Consider the following 24,904-nt stretch of genomic DNA (forward strand, 5'->3'; position numbering starts at 1 on the left):
ACACAAGTGTTATGGTTCAGTAGCTTCCTGAAATAATCATTTGGGCTTCTAGCCAGACAGGTATGTGCATAATAAAACCTCTTCTACTGTCTCAGAATAGAAAAAATATTTTTTTCTCAATCTTTTTCTTCTTTTCTAAAATTTGTGGATGGGTTCATGGATGGTTTGACAGAATTCTGCTTTAAGAATATTTTCCTATATAGTCAGTCTTAAATTTATTATGAGCAGTGGTTCAGAAAAGCTAAGTATGTAACAGGAGGAATTGTCTGAAAACAATTTAGTAGTAAAAGAAATTATCTTTCAGGAGTTCCTTTTTGGACTGCAGTCACACGTAGCTTTAGTGCTAGCATTTGATGCTTGTCCAGTTACAGAAATCTAGAAATAAAGAAAAAAATGTTTTGCTATAGACTGACAAATAATTAAACTTTGGAAAAGGTTTCCAAAACTTCCAAGTTAGGTGCAGTGAGTGCCTTGCAGTGTAGATGCAGTTGCTCTTGTTGTTATACCAGGGCATATTGTGAAGAGAGGCATATTTGATAGAATAAGGATGCATCATACTGAAAGGAGTAATTTGCCTACAGGAAGCTTGAATCAATATAACACTTCCTCTTTGACTTTTGTAATTTCTGAGATTTAGTTCTGAATTTGATAGAGAAGTCATAGGAAGACGTAAGAGTTGCTTTCAACTGCTAACAGCCAGAATGTGAAGAGTAAATTTTGGAAGTTCAGTTTTATTCTGTCTAGCAGATCTCTGCTGGCATCCCTTCTGTTTCCTTCATTGTGCCAGTGAATAGACCATAGGACTTCACGATTTACCAAGTATTGTGGGTTTGTAAAAACCTAATTAAACAAAGCTAGACATGCAGCAGTCAACAATATTACAACACCTTTTGTATTTTTATAGAAAATAAAATCCATCACAAATAGTATTTGACTATTTGAAAAAGCTTTTGAACATTTCATACAATTAAAAAGATGGCTTGTAGTATTCTTTTGCTGAGCACTTTAAATGACAACTGGACATTTCAGATCTAAAAATTATTTTATTAAGGAATCCAAGTTTTAAAACAGGATTTTTTAGAAGAAGTCCCTTATACTTTTGATATCTAAAGGACGTCCAATATAGTGATATGTATTGTGAACCTATAAAGAAAAATTTGATATATTAATATGCAATTAATAACATAAAAAGTATTTACAATAAAATTCCTCTTAAAAACTCAAAACATTGAAGATTTAATTATTATCAGAAAAGGAAAGCTTAAAAAAAAGGAAACATTTAGTAGCGTATTTGAAATTAAGTGTTTTCAAAACTTCGTATTTTAAGTTCTTTTTCAAACAGGCTGAACCCCAAAGAACAATGTCCAAAAGACTTATTTTTAGTTAGTGCAGACAAGCAACTTGGTGTAAGCTTCTGGAACAAAATGATAAATGTGATTTCTGTGTATCTGAACAAGCAAGTAGGGAGACAATTTCATTTCTGTGTGAACTATTGATTGTGATGTTGGTTGTAGTGTATTTCATTGTGTAATGGTACTTGCTGGAGCAGTACCTAAAAAGTACAAAAGATGAAAAGTGCAACTTCTAAATCCTCAAATAGTTTTTTTTAAAAAAGGTATACATAAAGATACTTTAGTAATTAGGTCTCTGTTGGGTTTTTTTTTTTCCTAAACTATGAGGTGTTTTTAGTGTATATGAAGATAGCACATATATTTAATGAGGAGACATGCACATGGAGGAGGTTTCTTTAAGTCAGCAGAGACCAGCATATTAGAGGCAATGGCTGAAAACTGTAACTAGAACATCTGAACTGGTAATGAAAAAAAAGCTGTAACAGAAATTATGATAATATTTGGTACAATCTACCATTTGAAGTGGTGGCCTCTTCATACACTGATGTGTTAAAATTAGATTGCGTCTTTCTAGAAAGGATTCTCTAGACAACTGCAACTTATTAAGCTTAATACAGTAGTAACTGCAGGAAGTATGAAGATCTGATTTAAACAGAAGAGGCAAAACTCTGATGTAAGCTGCATTAAAAAAAAATAATTAATGTGTGCAAAATAATTAAAGAATAAATTAGTAGTACTGAATGCAAAATTGATGATGCAGGCATAGTTGTATGTCTGCCATATGTTGCTGAGTGATAAATTGTCATACAATCTTATTTCCAGGAAAGGTCTGCATCTTAGATGCCATCATTCTTAGCTTCTAAAATTGAAAATATTGAATAAGCTGATAAAACATAAAATTATTTGTTAAAATGTATAATTCTTTCTTACTGTAATACATTCTTAATTAAGTGGCTCTGTGAATCAGATAGTATATGTATTGGCTGATTAATATATAAACAAGTTACTATCAACAGCTAATAAATGACCTTCTTTGGGGAAATGCTAAGCAAAAGTTTATTTTCTACGGGGAAGGAGGATTGTTTATTTAAGGCTATAATAGTAAGTAATGCGATATTAGAAAGATGTATCATCCTTCAAGGGACCTTGATTATAAAGTTTAAAAAAACATCTTATCCTTACAACTACTTGATTGCAGCAGAAAACAAATATATTTACTAGTAAAGGAAACATTAATTCCTCTCCAAAATTCATATAAATATTTTACAGTTACCTAATTTCTCAAAGCTTAAATTGATTATAAATAGTTTATGTGTTTTTTCTGTATCTGTAACCTGCAGCACTGTTTAATCATATCCTCTCTGACACTTGCTCTGCAGTCCTGTAGATTTACAGTGCACCAGTGCCCCCTGCAGCCTTGAATTATTAGTATAACATTTTAAAAATATGCTATTGATCTTTGTTGAAGTAACTATTCAGAAGAAAGAACAGCTTTAAGTCTTGTTATATCCTTTCAGTTTTCCTGCTTCCTCTGAAACTGAAATCACAGCTCTTAGGTAGAAAGAAAATGCTTCAGAAATTTAACCTAGAAGTCAAGATGGATCTTGATATATTTGTGAGAATTAAAAAAAAATGTTTTATTTTTCTTCAACAAACGTGGTAAGTGAAAAGGAGAAGCAGAAGCAATTCAGAATGGATGTGTTAACTTTAAAATTAAGTTACAAAATGAAATCCTTGCTACTGGAAGAACAAATTCAGTAATGTGTAGAAGGGTCAGAATATATAGAAATCACCGTTTTGTCTGAAAAACTCAAGTATTCTCCTGTATTTTTGAAAATTCACTCATGGTCACACATATAATATAACAATAAGGGAGGATTTCAGCTCATAAAACCTTGAGACATTAAAATTACAGTGTCAAAAAGAGGACATGATCACAAATTTATTAACTTAAAAAAGCAGCTATCTCAATGATGTAAAAAGAGCAGCTTTCTCAAGCCAGATTTCCCTATTTTCCCCTCTTCATCCACTTTAAAATTAAGAGGTAGATAGATGTAGGTGCTACACTGCTGGTATTCATACAAGGTCCTAGTTGGCAAGTGTGAGTTGGCATTTCTTAGCTCAAAAAGATACTTTACTGAAACTACAAGATGTAATATGATATTTTTATATCTGTAAGGAGCAAGGCTGAAGGCCAAATGACGTTAGGCAATTGAAAATGCAGCAATTTCTTAGCACTAACTGCCTGACATATTTCAATGATGTTACAGAATTGAGTAAGTATTGTATGAAAATGAAGGGAAGTGATTAGCTCTCTTCAGTTTCTGGGCACTATAAACACAATGTGTGACATCAATAGCTGGCTTGAAGCATTTACCAATTATAAAATCCATATCATAAACCAGAAGATATAAAATATTCTTCACTGATTAAAGTATATGAAAGAAATTTGCCAGAGTTCAGAGCTCATCAGTGGCAAGTTACTCTTTCCATGTTTGAAGATTTTGCTAAACCAGAGTTACATTCTCTTGCTAATGTTAAAGTCATATTGGTCTCTTCCTTGCAAGCTTTAACTGCATAAATATTTAAAGTTACAACTCTAGGGTGTAATAGGGTAAAGTAATCTCTGTCCTTGCTTTAAAGGTATGTGATTCAGAGGGAATACTTTTAGCAAACATTTTGAATACCTAAAAATGGTTTGTGATGGTTTTCAGTTATATAATAAAAATGTGCATAATTTTAAGTGACACAGTGAGTAGAACTAGGAGTTTGTCCTCACTGGTAAGAGGTAATTTCTTCAGTTCCATCTGTAGTCAATGGAAAAAGGTGGGCACCTATCTTAAAAAGGCACGAACTGAGGATGCCTGTCACTGTATGTGTATCATCTACAGAGAGAACTCAGACAGGTTTCCAAACTCTTGGGCAGATAGTGTTTGATGAAGTGAATTCAGTTGTAAGAGTTTTATTGGCTGATGAAATGTCTTCAAATATTTAGGAGGGAAAAGGCTGGTTTTGGTGGCATTTGGATGTCTTAAAGAATTTGGAACTGAAAAGAGATTGAGCACCAGGTTCTAAGTATTGAATATATTAATTACTTCAGTATTGATTGTTCTTGCTGCTGCCACAATTGTAATTGTTACATTATTTGTTCCCTCTCAAGTAAAGTGAGACTGCTCACTACAAAAACAAGTTATGGGTAAAATTCAGATAGTTTTCCAGCCACATGAAAAAAAATTATTTGTACTCTAGCAATCAACAACTTTCCTTTAGGAAAATACTAATAATAAGAACATAGATTTGCTTAGTGTTCTCCTACAGTCATTTCATGGTATTAAGAGAAAGAAGAAAAACACATTTACCAGCACTGGCTATTTCACTAGGACACTTTAAAATATGATGCTGCTTTAGGGGAAAGCAAAATATTAAACTGTAATCAATAGCAGGCAGAAGTTGCACATACAAACATACACACAAATATCCAAAACTGAACATTTGAATTCTCAAGCAGAAGCCTCCTACTTGATAGCTGCAATCAGTATGAGCCAATTGTAAATGTTTATAACATTTTGTCCAAACAAAAGTCCCGAAACTGCCAATTAGTAAAAATACGTGAGATAAAAGCATCATTTAGGAGGTTGATCTCACATTGCCCTTCTACACAGAGAGAGTGCGTGATGAGGTTAAGAAGAGTACTGGAAAAGAGGAGTCCCTAAAAAGTACATGTTATCTAGGACAAATAAATGGGGCCAGGAAAGAAGGAGGTGAATATCCTCGATAGAGGAAACATCCTGGAATTTGAGGAAGGTTCTGTAGATGAGAAGGATGCATGGAGATGAATACCAGATGATGCACAGGGACCATGTGTGGTAACAATCAAGACCAATTACTACAAGTGACTCAAAGGTGAATCAACATGACTTTCTACCTGAGTTTCCCAGACCATCTGTAACCTCCCTATTGGGAAGTAAAGTGGAGACCTAGTGGCTGTAACAGTGTGTAGGGTGGAGTGAGGGCATGAAGGGGTGTGTGAGATAGTCAAGAAGGGCAAAAACTCTAATATTATTGGTTCTTCAGATCCATTATGGACTGCTGTGAAATGTATGGACATCTGTGAAATGTGCTTCACTGATTATAAAATAATTTTTTCCTCATAGAAGAATAGTACATATAAGCCTATTATGTTAGTTCCTTATTTGTTATCTTGTGAAATATTATTTAGGAAATATTCAGTAGTATATTTTTTTGCTCCATCTGTTGCTATCACAGGAATCTTTTTGACCTGTCATAATTACAACATTCTATCTTATGCACTCAATGAGAATGCAATAATATTTTAATTAAATGCCAGATTACTGATGAATACATGATGTTTGTGTTTATGCATGCCAGCTTTTCTCCAGCATTAAGATATAATTAGAAATTAAGTCTGGAAAAAAGATTAGATAATAAATAAGAGTACTCTGCATTTTTAACTGTTTCTGTACTAGTGATCTCTACATGTCTCATCTTGCTTTCTGGCCAGCTCTTGTATTAATTTTAATACTGTCTGATGCATAATGTTTTTTTATATTTCCAGTTCTCTCCAGTCACAGTCTTAGAATAGCAAAATTCATTCTACCCAGCAATCTTGCTTAATATTTACAAAGCAGTGTAGGCCTCTCCTACTTCTATTATGTAGACAAGAAGTATTATCAGCACAGAGGAAAAAAAATGCAAAAGAGATTAAGGACTCTGTGCAACTTATTTACATGCCTAAGCTGCTTTTATGTGATGTACCTAAAATCAAGAGTACATTCTCTCAAAACTGCATTTTATCCCTAATGTATTCAGGGTGCATCCATGTACCAGGATGGTAAAGTGTGTTTTTCCACACATCTCTAGAAGAGCTTTGCTAGGGTCACTCCTGCTAGGGTCTGAGAATTCCTTTACTCATCCTATATAAGTGTATGGCAAGATGGCAAGAGCTACTAGGCACACCCAAAAGAAATTGAGTTGAGAATATACAAGACAAACCAAATGGTGCTACATTCCTGCCTTCCCTTTTTCTCAGACAAATGGTAAAAACACTGATCTGGTTCACCAGATACTTCAGCTCTGTCCTCATCTTGATGAAATTATAAACTTTCCAGTCTGCTACTGGAAGTCCTGTAGGAATTTCCCAAACCCAATCCCTTGGTCTGTTCCGTCCTGAATGAAGCAAACATTAATTGGGTTTTGTGGAGAAAGGAAAAGTGTTTCCGTATGGTTCTTCATCCCTTGGGTTATATTATTCATATGAGTATGCACTTAGATTTTTCCTCTGTATCACTTGTTTTTGTTAAAAAACCTCTTGAAGCATTTAATTTTCTTTCTTGACAAGGTGGGGCTTTAGCTGTGTTGGGAATCTTCACTGTGAGCAAAAGCCAAAGCTTTGGCTACTACAGTCCTGAGAAGTACAGTGCAGAAATCTTTCCTGAGGTTGATTATTACTTTGGAAATCAATTGCATATTCAGGATCTAGAAGTGATTTTCCTCTATCCCCCACAGACATACTGTGCAATAATATGCCATAGGCAGATCTTGCATTTTGGAGTCTGAATTATGGAGGGCATCACAGAGCTGGAAAAATGTCTTTAACCCTCGAAGCTGGATACAAACTTTAATAAACAGCAGTGACTCCATTCTGGAACTGTGATATTTTAGATAGCTGTCAAAGCATCTCTATTACAGGAACTGAGTTTACCTAGTACAATTTACACAGCCATTTCAGACTAGAACAGAATGGTCATAATCTTGGAGAGGCTTTTCAGAAAGACAAGTACAGTGGCATGTTAAGAAAAAAAATAATACTTCTGATCTCCTGAGAGAAGTTTCAAAGAGGGAATGAAAGTATATTTTCCCATTCAAAAACAGTAGTTTCAAGAAACTAAATAGTTGCATAAGTCCACAAAAAAGAGGAACTACTCAGGCCTTTCAAGTGCTATTTTCCTGAACCGCAGCTAAGATGAAACTGGGCAGAGGTTTTCTGACTGTGACTAAACTAAAACTTAAACTTAAATATGATCTGCACATTGGTCCACTCAGTGCTCAGTAGTTTCAAGTATTTTTGCTCTCCCTTTTTGAGTTTAATGTTTGGATGATGGAAAATTGAGAGGTTTACAAGGAAGGATGGGGAAGGCTATGAGACAGAAAAACAAAGCCAAAGTAGTATCAGTGTGAACAACTGAGAGATTCAATGATTCCTTACTTCTGCAAGTAAGCCATATTAAAGGAGGACTGGATTTGGTATAGAAATTCAGTTCTAGCAAAACCATTATTTTTCATTTTCTAAACTTAGAGACTAAGAGGGTTTCGGTTTCTTTTTTTCGAATATCAGCTAAAGAGGATTCTTCTAGAGAAGACATGCTTTGATGTCTTGTTTAGGAAGGCTTTTGCTATTGTGCTTTCAATGTAAAGTATCGTTACTGCAAATTCTGTGTCACAGTAGCTTATTTATCTATTGCAAAGTCTATGGAAATTACATGCTTTCAAGCAGAAAGAACAGGAGTATAACTCTTAGTCCATATACTTCCTTTTCCTCTTTCTTCTTTCACCTCTTTTCACCTCTCTATGGTTCTTCCCATATCTGGTACTTCTATGCATCCTGGAGTTTATGATGTTTTCTTTGGATTTGTAAAACAAGCTTTCATAAACTTCCTTGTATCTGTTAATTGCATTCTCACATCCTTGGCTGCATTGTATATGAAATATACTATTTGCATTGCTAAGAGTTTGCACCATTAAATGAGATGCTGTGTGTGCAAAAGCAGTTGCAAATGATGTTATACCAACTGTGAATTTTTAAATGGTAAGCTGCAACTACAGTATCACTGAGTTCTGCTACCAAATGTCGTGCCTAGTAAGAAGGAGAGTCTGGGCTTACAGCCTGAAATATATATTGAGAATTGAATTTTTTAAAGAGATATGCCCGATATAAATTATCTCTATTAGAAAAATCACCTGATTATTCCTTATCAAACAAAAATAAGGATGGGTGAGGAAATTAGATGCAGATATAAACTGCTGAACAAAAACAATCCCTCTCTGGTAACCATTTAAATTACTGTGTCGAGTGATTTAAGTGCTTTCTCCTGTAGGGTAAGTGCATAGATATACTGTTCTGCAGATTCATTAAAATCAGTGACATGCCATTTGAAGTATTCTTGACATGCTTGTGAACAGTGAAATAAACAGGCTTTGTTCATTCTTGACAAATTACATGCAAGGTACCAGTTTTGAAATTCTTGTTTAAACTGATGTTTCCATGAAATGTTGTTGTTTTCAGTTTCATAAGGGAACTATATTTGAACTATTGCATTCAAAAGACAGGTAGATGAAAAGCTACTGTGGATGGTTTTGTGGTCAGGGATTGTAGAATTGGTGGTTGGACTCAATGATCTTAGAGGTCTTTCCCAACCTTGATGATTCTATGATCCTATATTGAAATTATATTCTACCATGTGTGCTAATGCCCTTGAAAAGTCTTTCTTTTGGCTCCAAAATATAAAACATTTGCTTAAAATAATATTCTGTCAGAACCTGAGAAAAACGGCATGTACATGCTTCTGCGCCAAAGAAAATTGCAAATAAAAGCAGTTGATTCTCAGCACAAATTACGATGCTGACAAGCTAAAAATCCAAACTTCCTTATCACACTCATATCAGATAAGGCTAAATCCATTACTTCAGTAATAAAATGTTAAGTGCGTAAGTACCAGAGGATATAGGCAGTGGAGATGTTATCGTATCATTGGGACCCTCGTGCCATTGCATGTCTCATCAACCTGCCCCAGGAAAAATGTCAGAGTGCATCTGCAGACATGGCTGCCATTATCCTGATAATGAATTACATTGGGGACAAGTCTGCTCTTTTTGTAGGTCTCAGTCTGAAGCCCATTATACAGATACACAGATAGATCACCCCTACGGAGGAAAAAAAAAAAAAAAATAGGTTTTCCTTACACATGGGGGGGGATTTGTGGGTATTTCAGTTAGTCTTCCTTGCCTCATGTCCCTTCACTGGCTAGATGCAGGAAGAGCCTGGCTTCATCTTTCCCCTCCTCTCCATCTCAGATATTTTTAAAAATTGACAACATAGATCTCAGTCTTCTCTCCTCCAGGCTGAACAGTCCCAGCTGGTGCAGTTGCTGGCCATGGTGCAGGGGTTAAACCAGTGACATGCAGGTTACCCCCCCAGAGCTGCTGAGCCCCTGCACTGCCTGGTCAGCATGCAGCTGATGATTTATTCACTCTTTATTCTGTAGTGTCTCTAACTCTACACACTAACAGTTTCAGACTATTTTTGAATAGAGTATTGGAAGCATAGTTGCTTAGGCTATGTGTGCTTTTGGTTTAACAACATAACATTGAGCATAATCCCTAAGCAATATATTGCTGCCATTCAGCTGATCATACAGTTCCTTGAGTGGTAAAGATTGTAATATAAAATAAACAAGACTTCAGATTGCACTAACATTTATATTTAGACAAGTATTTCAAATGTACATGCACTCATCCATGAAACACAAGGTTACAGGCCTTTAAAACTCAGCTGTTTGACCTCATCTTAAGATTAAAAAAAATGTGTTGATGCTTGCAGCAAGTTAGAAGATCTGTGTTTACAATATTGACCTGAGACACAGTGACAGGCTGGGAAATTGAAAATAAAAAAACCCAGAAAACTCTGGCCTTGTTATGTAGTATCAGTGAATCAAGTTTCACCTGATTTATTTTTTTTACACTTTGTCAAAGCTTCTAACACCTCAGTTACTTAATTACTTCAAACGCTTCCTGGCTCTTTATTCAAATAAATGTTTTAGTTAAACTGCATTGAGCCAAGGCCATTGCTTATTCACAGCAGCAGCTTGAATGGCTGCAGAAGTCTGCCCACCAACCAGCCCAGGCAAATTCTTCTCTGCTTTTGCAGACGGGCAGAGAGCCGCTGGGCGCCTGGAAACTGTGCTGGCACGTAAGCAGTCAGGCACCATCTAGAAGCAAAACATCCAGAACAGCACTGTGAAGGCTGACACCCTGCAGAAGACTAGCAAATGAACCACAGAGAAAGCAGCCTGCCAAGGAGCCTTCCTTTCTTTCTTCTCTGCCGATTAGAATGTCAACCAAAAAAACGAAGCGAGACTACAGGACTTGCACTCCTAAGATTTCATTGGAATCACACTCCCATATTTCTATTTTGGTGATGAGCAATAGCTTCCCATCAGAAAGGGAATATGAAATTTCCACAGCTGAAAGTTAATGCTTCCAGTGGGCACAAGAATGTATATTATGTATATTTTGCCAGTCAGGCAGATTTCCCTCTCATTCATTATCTGTTACAGATTTTGCAATCTATAGGATTATCCATGATTAGAGAAACAGTCTTTCTGATGTCTAGTAGTGAGAGCTTAGTTTATGTCCTAATTCTTCTCTGAGTTTTATTTAGCTTTGTCCCTTTTTTTTTTTTCTTTTTTTTTTTTTTTTTTTTTTTTTTTTAAAGGAGGAACAGAAAACTCATGTCCTAATCCCCCAGAATTTCTCCTGTTATGTCTGATTCTCTCTAGAAGCCTGGTATTAGTTCAGACTTTCTCAAACATGTAGTGTATGTTTGGGGAGAAAATTAAAATTTTAATAATTTTAACCAGTTATTATCAGGTGACTAAGCATTTTTAATTTGCTCTGCTACCCTACTAAAAGAGAACACACATGTTGGTGCACTCTTAATGGTGCTCTTAACAGAATAGCCAATGTGAATATTATGTTAGTTATTTCCCTTAGGAGTAAAGGATGGTTGCAAGCCTAACATTTTCTTTGTTGTAATTCTTTTCATATAAATGGAAATAGTTATTCCATTCATGTAAATAGAAATAAACAGTCACTTATTTTCGTAAAATTCCAAGTCTCTTATCAGAAAGTCCTCTGTCGCCAAAATCTTTTAGGGATTTGTTTTCAGCTTGCCTGTTGCCTGCATCTTTTTGGATGCTCTTCTTTCATATAAAGTGGATGGCTTTAATTGCCTTGAAATACCTGTATCTTCATTTCTAACCACCATAGTGTTTGTGTTTTGGCTATGTTATATTTTGGACATATTATATGTTTCTGCTTCAGCATATCCTTCTGATGCTTCCCTCACCATTACTGCTCTGTATATCTCTCCATTTCTGCTGGGAAAGAGGCAATTTCTGGTTGCCATCTTCCCTCCAGCTCCTTCCCACCACCTTATTCACCACAGGAAGCTGGCAGTGCCAAATTGTCCTAGACCCCTGTTCATATTCTTTTCCTTCCTCCTTGCCTCTCAGCGTGTATCACTGTTTTTGTAGAGATGCTGTATTGATGATTCAGAGTACTGATTTTTCTGTAGTGAGCTTTACATGCGACATATTCACTTGGGATGTGTTATATTGTTTTCTTTCAGAACACTAATATGTTTGTTACTTTTTTCTAAAATATGGAATCCAAAAAAGTAAATTATTAAAATCAGTTTTCAGGTTTTTGTGAATAAATGGGATATGTAAAAAAATTCGGAAGGTAGATTCGAGAAGACACATTTCTGGAGTAGTGAATGGGCAGCACACCTCTGCTTCCCTATTGGTCTTGCTTCTACAGACACACTCTGTTCTCATGATGCATTGTCCCTTGCAAATGCTTCTTTTTAAGACACTCCAACCTCTACAATACAGTGAAGCAGACATTTTAGCTGATACAAGAGTAGGTTACAAGGAGAGAGGGAAGGGTACAGCAGGGGCCAATAAATTATTTTTTTAATTTGAGGTTTTTTGAGGTTTATACTACCATTTTCAACAAAAGTATGTAAGCATATGGCTAGTGATGTTTAACACATTGCCAAAAATGCTGATTTTCACTGGCTGTAATGCCTACAAACCATTGTAAGAAGAATTTTATTTTTATGTTCTGTTTTGGCTAAAACGTAAGAGACATTTCAGTTTGATTTAGTTTGCACAACACTAAGACATAATAAAAATATTTAGGAATTTTAAAATTACTAATGTAGTAAAAACAGTAAGTCGTTTTATTAGATTACTGTTGCCACATTTCAGCATTAGAAGTTTCTTTCTGGAAAAAGTACCTCTTGAACTTCATCAAATGAGAGAGGAATGTCTATCTCGTATGTAAAATTTTGTGGAAACTATTTTTTTAATTGTGCAAGCTGATTAAATAGTTGGTCTTCATAGACTTTTGATTTCCTTAGTAATTTTTGTGATGCACATAAGTTGTTTTGGTAGGTAAATCAGTAGCCTTAAAGTTGTACAACGTTAGTGAGTCACAAGTTTGTTTCTCTGGATAAATAAAAAAGTAGTAATTAATACAGCTGATAACCAGGGCAAACAGGTAGCATGGCTAACTGATTTCTAGAAACATTTAGATTGGAAATTATTAAAAAGGTTAACTGATTAATATGTCAATCTAGTAGATTATGTGAGAGGTCAAAAACTGAGATACAGTGTCATTCTAAACAAGAAAATTTATGGGGAAAATGAAAATAAAATATCTCCCTTTCTCTCTCCCCCTAGTTACTTATTTGAATTAAAAGATGATTAATTGCTATATCACAGCATTTTCCTTTTGCATTCTTATGCTTATTCTACTTGTATGGAAACCATGTTTTCTAGAACAGTTTTACAAGATTTACTAACTTCAAGCAATGAAATATTTAATAATACATGTATGCATTTATTTATCCCTGGATTGACATGCACCCAAAAGGAATTATGAGAACACCTATAAACTATGTCCCATGTGCTTATTTCTTGCTCCCTTTAAGGGAAAAATATCTTCCTTACCTTTTTGTGAGATTTTAGGGTGGGGACTTGATTTGGGAATAACTAATACACTCACAAATAAAATCTGAATTTCTAAAGGAAATAAACCAGCTGTTTTTAAATGAAGGTGAAGTAGTAGCAAAATTAGGTCTTGTGATTTTTGTTTGTTTGTTTTGATCCATTGTCTTTCTCTTTCCATGATTCCTTCCAGGATTCCTGTACCCACACATCTGCCAACAGCATTCCCTATGGTTTCCTCTGATGTGCCTGAGTTGCCTGAGCCCGTTGTGCCCTCTCTGATTTCCCCCAAACTTCCATCTGTATGCCAGGAAGGGCTGTGCCATAATGGAGGGACTTGTCATCCTCTCTCTCTGCCTACTGGGGCCACCTCCTTCCAGTGTGACTGCCCACTACACTTCACTGGTCGGTTCTGTGAAAAAGGTAGTCATGGTTCATTCTTTCTCTGTGAGTTGTGAAAGAGAAGCCTTAAGCCTCTTTGGAGCAGGAAAAAGGGAAGAAGGCATCATAATAATTGTGTTTCTTCGCTTTTCATTCCAGTTATTGTTGGTAACTCAGGAGCAGATTAATTGAGGTGTTCAGAATAATACTTATTTGCTGTGCAAGATGCTTGATATCAGTCAGACACACTACTAAGAGTTGCAGACTTGAGTTAATAAAAAAATTAACTATTTTTTGTTGAAATTATTAATGTACAGTGTCAGAGCATGTAATGCAACATACTATTTCAAAGGCAGAAGGAAATTAACTTAAAAATGAGATTCCCTCAAAAGATTGTTTTCCATTTCCACAGCTTATTCCTTTTTATGTTAGATAGTATATTTTTAAATGTTCAGTGTTAAAATTGAATTCTGTTAGTATTTTCTATACATTTGGCATTTACATAATATTTGCACTTGCTTTCAATGTATGGGAGCTGTGCAAGCTGCACTATAAAAAGGTGGAACCTAAAAAACATATTCTTCAACGATAACATATTTACTCACCATTCAGTGTGTATTTCAATTAAGTATGTTCAATAAAGTGTTTGATTTATTTACATACTTTTTATGTGCCAGAATTCACTTCTGTGTTCCAAAGAACACAGTTTGAATCATCATCTGCAAAATTCTGGATGGGATCAGGTTTTGGCTTTGCCAAGGATCATGCCAGCAATAAGCAATATTAAATTTAAGCAGGAGTTTGATAGACTTGCTGCAGTAATAGGCCATATCAGTGTATATGCACAACTACTCTTTTGGCATCTTGCCTGGACCCCGCTGGTGCCTTCTACCAGTATCTGATTGCTGCCTTCTTCTGACAGTTGATCTGTCATTCTCTAGGATTCTTCTAAGTTTGATGTTTTTAATGAAAAATGACATAATCTATGTTTGAATCATATTATCTGGGCTAAGTAGTTACCTCCCTGTGCCATGGACTTTGGTAGAAATACCTTCCAGTGCATTGACTGAGACATCTGGTTTTGAGCTACTCATTCAAAAATACATTAACCTGACCTCTTTTTTTCCTGTGCATCTTAACTAGTACAGGTCTGTTCAGTTCATGAAATGGGATGGGCTGACTGTCTTCTAGCATATTTCCAAGGGAATTTCATATTTATCCTACCTGCATAAATTAAATGGTCCCCTTTTTTCTCTTTCTCTGACTTTGTTTCAAAAATCCTGTGTGAAAATATGACTAAGTTATGGTTATCTGAAGAGTAAATTAAAAGCAGGGGACTATTATATTAAATCACAATTTTAACTGAATCTCTGATGTTTAGGACTGACGTTTTCTCTGTTAGACACTCCTGTAAAGATTCTATTAAAAAAAAAATCAGAACACAGGCTTTAAAAAAAATCTGAAACGAGTAGCTTCTTTTGAGAATATAACCTCAACTGTATAATCATATCATCTTTTTAATGGTGGATGTCTAGTTTCCATGAGATATCTTTTTCTTTTTTCTAAAATGGAAGAGATGCCATTTGCTTTGCTGAAGCTTGCAGGCATGCTTGCTGATGAGATTTTAACTGTGATCCATTTTTCTGTGTAGGATGCCTTTTAATAGTTCTGGCTCTGGAAGAAGAAAATTTCTTTTTTTTTTTCCCCTTTGTGCAGAGATGACAAATGAAAGAGTTCCTCCCTGCACACGGCACTGCTTTTACCATGTACAACCCCACTATGCATAGAGGGAACAGCTTCTGCTTACTGCTCCCAGGTCATCCAGGGCTGCTGGATGTGACAGGCTCATTGGCAGTTCACTGGGGCAGCTACAACTCAGGGCCTGTGCTGTCACATTTTGTGTATATATAGAGAGCAGGATCAGATTTAATGTATGCTGTATTTAGTAGCTGAACATTAACAAAAGCATAATATGATTTTATGTAATCCTAAAAATATCAATAAGATTGATAAATTTAGCATAATGAGACCAGAAACTTCCCAACTAAACTACCGTTATAAACCTGGGATATTCAGGGATCAATTCTTCAAGAACTCTGGAGAGAACTGATAATTACAGGAGCTAAGGGCATCTGTAATCATTTTATGATTTACTATAAATTTTGCAAAGGAGGAAGTAAATTATTATGTATACAATTCAGAAACTTTGTTTTAGTCAAGGAAATTGTCTCTTGACTTCTTAAAGATTGCTGTGATCTTTTAAAATCATGGTGTAATTTATACCTGTGCATTTCAGTAGGATGGAGTTATTAATCCATCTCAGTGATCTACTTTATATCTACCTTTAACCAAATTTCAGCAAGCACATATATCATACACTCAACTGGCACAGTAAGAGTCAGCAGAGCATACTACAGGGTCTTATATACAAACCCTGTGTGGGCATCTTGGCTTCACTAGAATGTATGCATTCTCTTTTTTTCCTGTCTAAGTTAAGATACACCACTTAGTTTCTTACTAACTACTGCACGTTTCTGTCAGCATATAAAACCATCTTCTAGAGTGAAAGCAAGTGAATGACATTATCTCAGTTACATGGCTCAACTTGATAGTGTGTTATATAATGCAATACTGCATTTTCCTATTGGATAGATCCTTAACTAATAAGGTCCAGCAGCTTGTGCTGCCCTTACAAGAAATATGTTGAACTCAGTGTCAGTATGGATACATAATGCCAAGCCAGTTTATTTTAATTCATAGTGTATTTACTTTAATTAACAAAATATTTCTGAAATGTCCTTAAAACAAAATTTTGAAAAATGGGAATCTATCTCAATTTTTCTATGGAAATATAAAATTAGGTATACACATGAATGTATTTGCTAAATTCACATTTTCCTTTTTTTTATTACAATTTCCAAAGTTATCTGACAGTTAGAAGTTGCTATGAGCTTTCTTTAAAAAACTCTAACTTTAAATTCAGCCTAGAAAATTTGCTGCCAGTGTAAATTTAATCTTTATTACTGAACATTGAGTACTAGGTCATACAATAGAAAGGGAGGGTTATGTAGATAGGGAATACAGTGAAAGGTAGTGTACTCTGAGCTACCTTTTTTAATTTCTGAGTAAACAGTTTTTTCACTTTATTTTGAAGTGTATCATTCTTTCCTCCATGAAACAATTCTTTCTTAGATAAGCTGTTATATCTGCTTTATTGTGAAATCCCTACACACACATGGGAAAAACATAATGCTTCAGCTTTAGCACGAAGGCAGATGGCTGTCTATTACTGTAAAGTTCATAGTGATAGGTTTGGAACATCACTGTCTTGCTTGTGCAGAGAAAGTATGTCCCTGACTGTTAATTATAAGATTAACATTTTTAAAGTCTCCAGAATTTTTAGTAATTCTGTAAAAGTTTTGTAAATTGTTCAATAAAAATAATATTTAAATGTCATGTGTTAAGCCTAGGAAAGATGTTTAATTTTATATATTTCCTGTGTATATTATGTACATTACTTAAAGGTCAACGCCTTTGAAAGGCTGCAAAACCAGGAGTAAAATGAGAGGCTATTACAGGCATTTATCTTGCAGCAATCCCACCTGGAGACTTTGCTACCTTTTTTTTGCCTTGAGAAACAATTGTTGAATTACTAATTTGTTGAGCAGTATATAATATCATCCCAAACAGAGGGTTCTTTTACTATTGGCTTTTCTTGAAATTTTTCCTTAAAATTTTAACTTTTCTCATTCACTAGCATCATTCATCTTTGATATTTTTTTTTTATTTATTTATCTGTGCTTGAAAATGTGTCATCCGTCCAATTTCAGTGATTTCAGACATCTGTAGAAGCATAGAGTTTCATAACTCCTGTAGGTCATAGGTCTTTCTATCCCCTTAATAATGTCTATAGTGTGTAGAATTTAAAATAAATCTTCAAATTTGCACCAAAAAGAAGGATGAGGAACTGGAATCACATACCAAGCTGTGTGTGAGGAAGGGCAATTGTGGAGTCCTTTCCACATTCGAGTCTCAGTTTGAGGTACCCAGAAAGATGAACAGGACTCTGCTACTCCGTATCCCCTGTTTTTCCAGAATTCAAGTGTTCCTTCACCCATTTTGTTCTCCCTTGAAATGTTTCATAATCTTGTAGGACTATATAAGCAGAAAAAAAAGAAAAATAATGTATTTAGACATATGTACAAACTTCAGTAATTAATTTGATATTATAAACCACAGCCGAAGTCTTAAACCCATGAGACACCTATTGATTTTCTACAAAATGCATTTATTTTTGTATGCAAAGATTTGATGTGACCTCTATAGCATTTTGGGCTACACTGGAAAAAAGTAGTAAGCTTCCCCTTTAGATTTGCAATGGTATTTTAGAGTATAACTTTAAAAATTAAGAACACAGTAGGATAGCTTAGAAAAAACCAAGACTCAGCCAGGACTTAAATAACTTTGCATATTGGCTTCAATACACTAGTTGCCATTATAGCAATTTCAAAGTTGTATGTAGGAAATAGCCAGCCATTACCTGTTTATTTGCTACAATAAAATTCAACAGAAGTGCTATTTTGCTATGCAATGCAAAAAGGAATTATCTAAATGAATATAAACATTCTTCTCTGCACTTTTGCTCAGGGATATAATCTTGCATTTCAATATGAGACTGGGCAAACCTTGTGAGGTATAATTTGTTAGCACTTTGTAACTGCATCTACAAGTAATCTTATTAGCAGCACAGTCACCTGGACTTAGCAGATGGTGCCTACTTTTTTTCTTTCTTACTTCACAAAATAACAGAGAATTTATTAGAAATTAGAATTTATTAGGTCTAAAATATCTCCAATATGATACTATCTTGTTTTATCACTTACTGTGTACCATTTTTTTTTTTTTTTTTTTTTTTTTTTGTGGGTTAATTTGGTGAAGTGTTTTTGAAATTGAAGGAAAACAGGATTTTGAAGGACACAAGCTGGGTGACATGGAGGTGGTGAAGCAATTTTCAGCTCATCCTTCTTCTACCGTCTTGAGCGGTTTTGCAGAACTTTACCACCTCAAAAGCCAAGTGCCATTGTAAGTGAAATTTAATACAACCTAATATGTTTTCACTTAATTTAGATGTTATGTCCCAGATCCAATGAAGTGTGTAAGGTTTACATATGTTTAACTGTAAGAGTTCAAGAAATCTATATGATTCATGTGCTTAATATTCAGGATGCAGGTATTCTGCTACATCAGCTCCTGATGTGCATCCATTCTGCTCCTAGTTTGGTCATTTATATACCTTATCAGTTGAAACAACAACCTACATCTTAACCCCTTCTATGTGACTTCATGAAATTGTAAAGAAATGTTGCAGTTTTCTGTGATTAGTGAGAATAGATTAAAACCGTGATTTAGTGACAGCCTTAGACACACCTTTCAGCTAGAGGGAAGATAACAAGAAAGAGCAACTTTGTTGAGTTATGGAACATAACTGAGTTATGGAGCATAGTTGAGTTATGGAGCTCTTCAAAGCACCAGGCAACTCTAACAACTGGTGTTCCAGTGTCTGTAAAACTGTTTACTAATGCACTGACACTTTCCCTAAACCAAAACCTTCCAAACACCTATAGGGTCTGAAAAATTACAGTGAAAACAGATGATAGGGATAGAACCATTTTAAACAGTTGTCAATTCACTAATGCATTCTCTGTTTTGTATTCACATCCATTCACATCCAGTCTTGAGCCATTTAAAATAACTATTATTTTTAAGTATTTTTTCAAGATTTATTTTCTCATTTGAATGTTATTAAAAAGGAGATAGGTGTAGCATTTTATTGTAATGGTTTGTATGGATAAGTGCTCTTTAAAGTTATCCTTTTGTTTCTGGGGAAAACAGTTGATAAAAACTGTAGAAGCCTTTTGTCTCCTCATGTTGATAAGACCTGTGAAACGTTGGTATTTCTAACATTAGGCACCTGAATCATTATTTCTTTAATGTGGGTGAGAAGAGCAAAATGGACGAGAACAGATAACAGAAAATGAAATAATGGCAAGTTCAGAATTCGTAGGAAACAAGCTTTCTCCTTTTCATTTTCTGCTTGAAAATGGGGGTATAAAAATGTACTGTTTCTAAAGCTTGTAACCTATTCAGCTGCTAATCTCCAGCTCCTTAGGGTAAGTTTTCATTCAAAGATAACCATTGTTGCATAGGTGAAAAATACTTGCTTTTTTCATTCTTCTCCATTTATTGCATTTTCTGGAAAAACTTTCTTTCAGTAACACCTGAATTGCTGCCATGTTTTCTGTTGGTGCTAAATTGCTCATAATCAAGTCATCTGCGGAAATGTTATGTCTCTCCCCAGGCATTATGGCAATGCTTATTTTCTGAGCTTGACTCATTTGTGTTCTTTCACAGGAAATACCATGTAATAAAGCAGGTGAACTATTAAATAATGTCTTTGAGCTGTAGGAAAGAGACATAGAAGACTGGGTTTGCTTTCATAGCACAGAATAAACAGTAGTTAATTAGGCCTTTTACCAATGAAATCACCTGTGCTACCAAGTTAGAATAATGGTATATTATGCTATGTTAACATTTTGATTTCAAGAATGCTGCAATTGCAAGAACAGGGGTTGTTTCATTCCTGGATAGGAAGGTGTGCAACAACTTGTCCACTCCCAGACCACTCTAAGGAGCTTCAGCTACAGAATATCAGGATTCTCTAGGGAGATCCCACTAAAACATCTTTCTTGTCCATCCTTCCAGAGGGATATTCCAACTGGCAGACCTTTCATGTCACTTCCCAAAACAAGTGGTCGTTTTTGAGAACACAGGATATTTATACAATTTGGTAGCAGAGGAAATGGCTTTGCTGGAGAAATCAGTCATGCAGACACTCACTGGGGAGTTTCTTGTCCTAAGGATAAAACTCTGATTTAAGGGTGAAACAAGAAAAGGCTCCAGGGAGACCTTAGGGCAGCCTTCCTGTACCTGGAAGAGGCCTACAAGAAAGCTGGGGAGGGACTTTTGATGAGCATGTAGTGGTAGGATGAGGGGTAATGGATTTAAAGATAGGAAGAGGAAGATTGAGGTTAGACATTGGGAAAAAATTCTTTAGTAGGAGGGTGGTGACACACCCAAAACAATTCTTCACACTAAAATAGTAAGGTTCTTAAATGCTCTGTTCAGTCAATCCCAAACTCTTTCTCACATTTTGGCTTAGTTTAGAAAAGAGGCTAACAGGGGATTGCAACATTGATTAAAATATCTACACAGAAACACAGTTATAGCAAGATAAATAATTTAAAAAACAGATCTTAGAAGTTTCTTGTTTGCTAGGGTGACAATTCTTTCATGGACAAGCTACCTTATACAGAGTCCTTCTGGAAACAAGAAGAAAGGGATAATAAGTAAAAGAAGCAGAAGTCACAGAAAGAATGTAGATTCATTAAATCTGGTAGAGTGGTTTGGGTTGGAGGAGACCTTAAAGATAACATAGTTCCAACCCTGCTGCTGTGGACAGGGACACCTCCCATTAGACCAGGTTGCTCAAAGCCCCATCCAACCTGGCTTTGAACACTTCCAGGGTGGGCATGTCTGAAACTTGTCTGGGCAGCCTGTTCCGGTGTCTAAATTTAGAAGAAATTTAGAATTTCTTCTAAATGTCAAGTCTATATCTGCCCTGTTTCAGCTTAAAACCATTTCCCCTTGTTCTGTCACTTTGTAAATGGTCCCTCCCCAGCTTTCCTGTAGGCTCTTTCCAATACCAGAATGTAGGCAGCAGGTGGCAGGACCTGCCGAGTAATGAGCTCAGTCGGTGCTCAGCCTCACCTGTGCCCAGTTAGAGCTGGCCCAAGTGCGCATGCTCAAAGATCAAGGGCCAATAAAAGGCGGGGCCTGAGACTGGCAAGGGGCTCATTCTGAAGCCAGGTCAGCAGCCGTGCTGGTTGGAGGTCAGTTCTCTACTGATCCTGTCCTCACTCAGAGCCTATCATCGCTGTGAAGTTCATCTCCTGCTACATCTGGTGGAGAACGCGGGCATAGACTCTCGTCTAAACCAACTTCTCATCTTTCTTCCGGAACTCGAGAAATTAGGGTAAGAAGAGACCCCTTTTTCTCTTATTACTTACATTGCTAAGCCTCTTGTCGAAAGATGGGTCTTACCGCCAGTAAACCCACTGAAGCTGCCGCCACCGAAAAAATTGTGGCACAAGCAGAGAGCCAGGAACTCCTTGGCTCCCCGGGTCCTGCCAAAGCCCGGGACTTATGGGAGGAGGTTTATGACCTACTGGTGGACCTCAATTCAAAAGAAATTAACGGCGACATCATCGGCGCCGATAACACTTGGAGGGTCGTATGCGGCTTACTGGCGATGATGAAAACCGAGGTGAAGGCGGCACTCGCCACTGCCACACCTCCATTACTAAAAACTGAAGCGTTCCCCCCCAAGAAAGTGCCTGCGGTGATCCCCTCGGCACCACGCCTTGAAGAACTAACACCCAAAAATGTACCCGCCGTGACTCCCTCGGCACCACCCGCCGAGGAAGGCATAACGAAACACGTGTGTCTGGGGTTGGACACTGGCAAGCCTGCCATAAAGGGCATGACAGGGAAGCCCCACAAAAGCGTGGCCGAATTCCTGTCGGAAATTGGCCCGGAAGAGACACCAAAAAATAATGAGGCAGAAACCGCGGCGTGCAGCACATCCGGCTGAGCTCATTACTCGGCAGGTCCTGCCACCTGCTGCCTACACCAGAAGGCCACTATCGGGTCTCCCTGGAGCCTTTTCTTCTCCAGGCTGAACAACCCCAGCTCTCTCAGCCTGTGGAGAGGTGTTCCAGCCCTCTCTGATCATCTTTGTTGACTTTGTCTGGGCTCCATGTCCTTCTGCTGGGGGCTCCAGAACTGAATGCAGTAGCCCAGGTGGGGTCTCAAAAGGCAGTCTTTCTTCCCACCATTGTAGTTTCTTTACATTCTGTAATAACCGTTAGCAAATAAAATATTCAAGTAATTATATAGCAAAACTATTTTAGCTACTTAGCTATTTTAGCTACCTGGGAATCTGCAGATTTGAAAGGTGAATTTCCTAGCAGCACAATATACTTGCATATTTTCATTGTGCATGTGTGTAGATCAATTATTTGCAGAATGTTTGGGAAGGTCAAAAGCTTGAGGGCATGTGAGGTTCCCCTGTGTTTCAGTGGAATTAGTGAAAATATTGAAGACATAATCAAACAGACCAAACAGTTGAGGCATTGCTCAAACAGAAAAACAAATTACTGTCAGATTCCTACTTTCTGTTCGATTCATATTTAAGACAGGAACTGCATAAATGAAAACAACCTTTCTATTTTAATTGTATTGCCCTGTATCAAGAATTTTCTTTAATTCTTTAGCTATATAAAGGATAAAATAAAAACACTGTAATATAAATAAATAATAAAAAACTGTTGCATTTTAATTAGTATGGAAAATATGCAAATATGGGAAATAAACGTAAGAAAATAAAGCCAAACATCCTATTAGACTCTACCAATCATAGTGGAAATCTGTAGGTTCATCTGACTTCAAAATGTATTTTACAGCACATGCCATTATTCTTAATACTATCATCTTAAGAAAATAATTGTAGCTGTAGTGACTGTTTCTTTTTATTCATCTGTATAATCTGTTACAGCAACTGGTGAACTTCAGAAAAAATGAAAAGCATGAATTGACAAAAAAATAATATTAATTTAATATGTACAATTTGGCAAAGTACAGCATTTAAAGTTTCTTTTGGAATTTAACAGCAGAAGCCTAGTCCCTGTTGGACACCTGTCTCTTCACAGGCTAATGGGTGGGGTTTTTTGCAGTACAGCTGCAAAGCAGAAAAGGCTTATCCCTGCAGATTTGTCTAAGGTTTGAATTATGGAATTGTTATTTTAATAGCAAAAAACCCCAAACTAACCATAAGGTGGGAGTATTCCTACTAAATAGATGTGTACTCTTGTTAAGAGCATAGTAGGTTCAATGTGTAAACCTCTGTTTCTGGAGATTCTTATATAGGAGTTTTGTAGGAATTTCTATTACGTTAATTCTGCTCTTAATATCAAAGTATTTTAACCTGCTCCAAAAATATTAATGCACAGAAAATATCCAGAAAATCAAGGATTTCTAGGCATTAAAAGGCACATTTCATTAATTGCTCTTTGAAATCCAGCAGACTGCATGAATCTCTTCCTTCAAAGATTCATCAAGACAGATTGAAGAGAGGAAATGATAAATTCAGTTCTACAGGATCAGAATCAGTCTCCCATTTTTTGACAGTTTTGGAGACCAACCTGGGTGCAGTTGAGAATAAAGGGAAGAATGTCAGCCCAGATTTAAAGCCTGAGCATTTCCGTGAATAATCCATATGCTGATGCTTGAGGGTCTGAAGTTAACCCAGAGATGCTGGGGAGGCGACAGATTTAAAAAGAACAGTAACAATAAATTTTGCCAAAACTGAACAGTATGATCCAAAATAGTGGCTCAAAATGTATGAGGCAAGGGTGACCCTTCCTCTTTTTGTTTTGTTTGTAAAAGAATGTAATTTCACAGGGGTTTAGGTACACTAAGGAAATAAGCCTTTGGAAACTGTTAGATATGCTAAAAAGTTGATGACATAAGGAAAGGAACAGGGAACAGGATAAAGAAACTACTATGCTACTGAACAGCAGGCAGGACAGATTTCTGAGGCTGTCTGACAGCGTGAATCAACACTGAAAATATTTTTGAACTTGTCTAGAAATACAAGATAAAAATGAGGAAATTAGTCTTTATGAAGAAAAATATTAATTGGCATTATTCTTAATTCATCTGAAGATATTTTACAAGAAATAAAGAAAAAGAAAATTAGAATGCTAATTAAAGCTCAGATCTAATTGAGGAAGGAAATAAATATTTTATAATTGATATTCGCCACAAACATTCTCAGCTTGTGTTTTTTTCTGACAGAGACTGCAGAGGCAGTTTGCTACTTTGTAGTTAAAGTGAGGTTTCAGCAGGGACCTTGCCAACCCCTGCATTTGTCTGCATTTTCTGTTACATCTGAAAATGCATCATACGTTTTCAGAACAGAGGTGCTCTTCATTCTTTCTTCTGACTCCATAGTGGTGCTCTGAAATATTGCTGAGCTACCATTCCAGAAGCAGTAGATTAATACTGTACTATTGTATTTCTGTCTTATTTTTCACATAACAGCCTGCCAAAAGTATGTAGAGCTCTATGAGTTACTTTGTGAGTTTAGTCGTCATAAGTCTTAGGCACTGTACATTAGGATTTTTATGAGTTTTGGCAATGTCTTCACTTATCTATTCTATTATTTTATTCTTATAACATGAG

The 24,904-nt window shown here is 36.1% G+C and overlaps 1 protein-coding gene across 3 annotated transcripts in view; it reads left to right on the forward strand.

Moving 5' to 3' along the window:
- Positions 1-24,904, forward strand: part of EYS (eyes shut homolog) — a 724,585-nt gene that overhangs the window by 521,542 nt on the left and 178,139 nt on the right. For all 3 annotated transcript variants that reach the window (XR_011725383.1, XM_071741624.1, XM_071741625.1), the window contains exon 36: positions 13,356-13,585. Coding sequence is in view for 2 of the 3 variants with exons in the window: in XM_071741624.1 (XP_071597725.1) it covers positions 13,356-13,585 (230 nt within the window). In the remaining variant the exon portion in view is untranslated. The remainder of the gene's footprint in view (positions 1-13,355; positions 13,586-24,904) is intronic.

This window comes from Heliangelus exortis, chromosome 3 (assembly GCF_036169615.1).
Source record: "Heliangelus exortis chromosome 3, bHelExo1.hap1, whole genome shotgun sequence".
Classification (NCBI taxonomy): Eukaryota; Metazoa; Chordata; class Aves; order Apodiformes; family Trochilidae; genus Heliangelus; species Heliangelus exortis.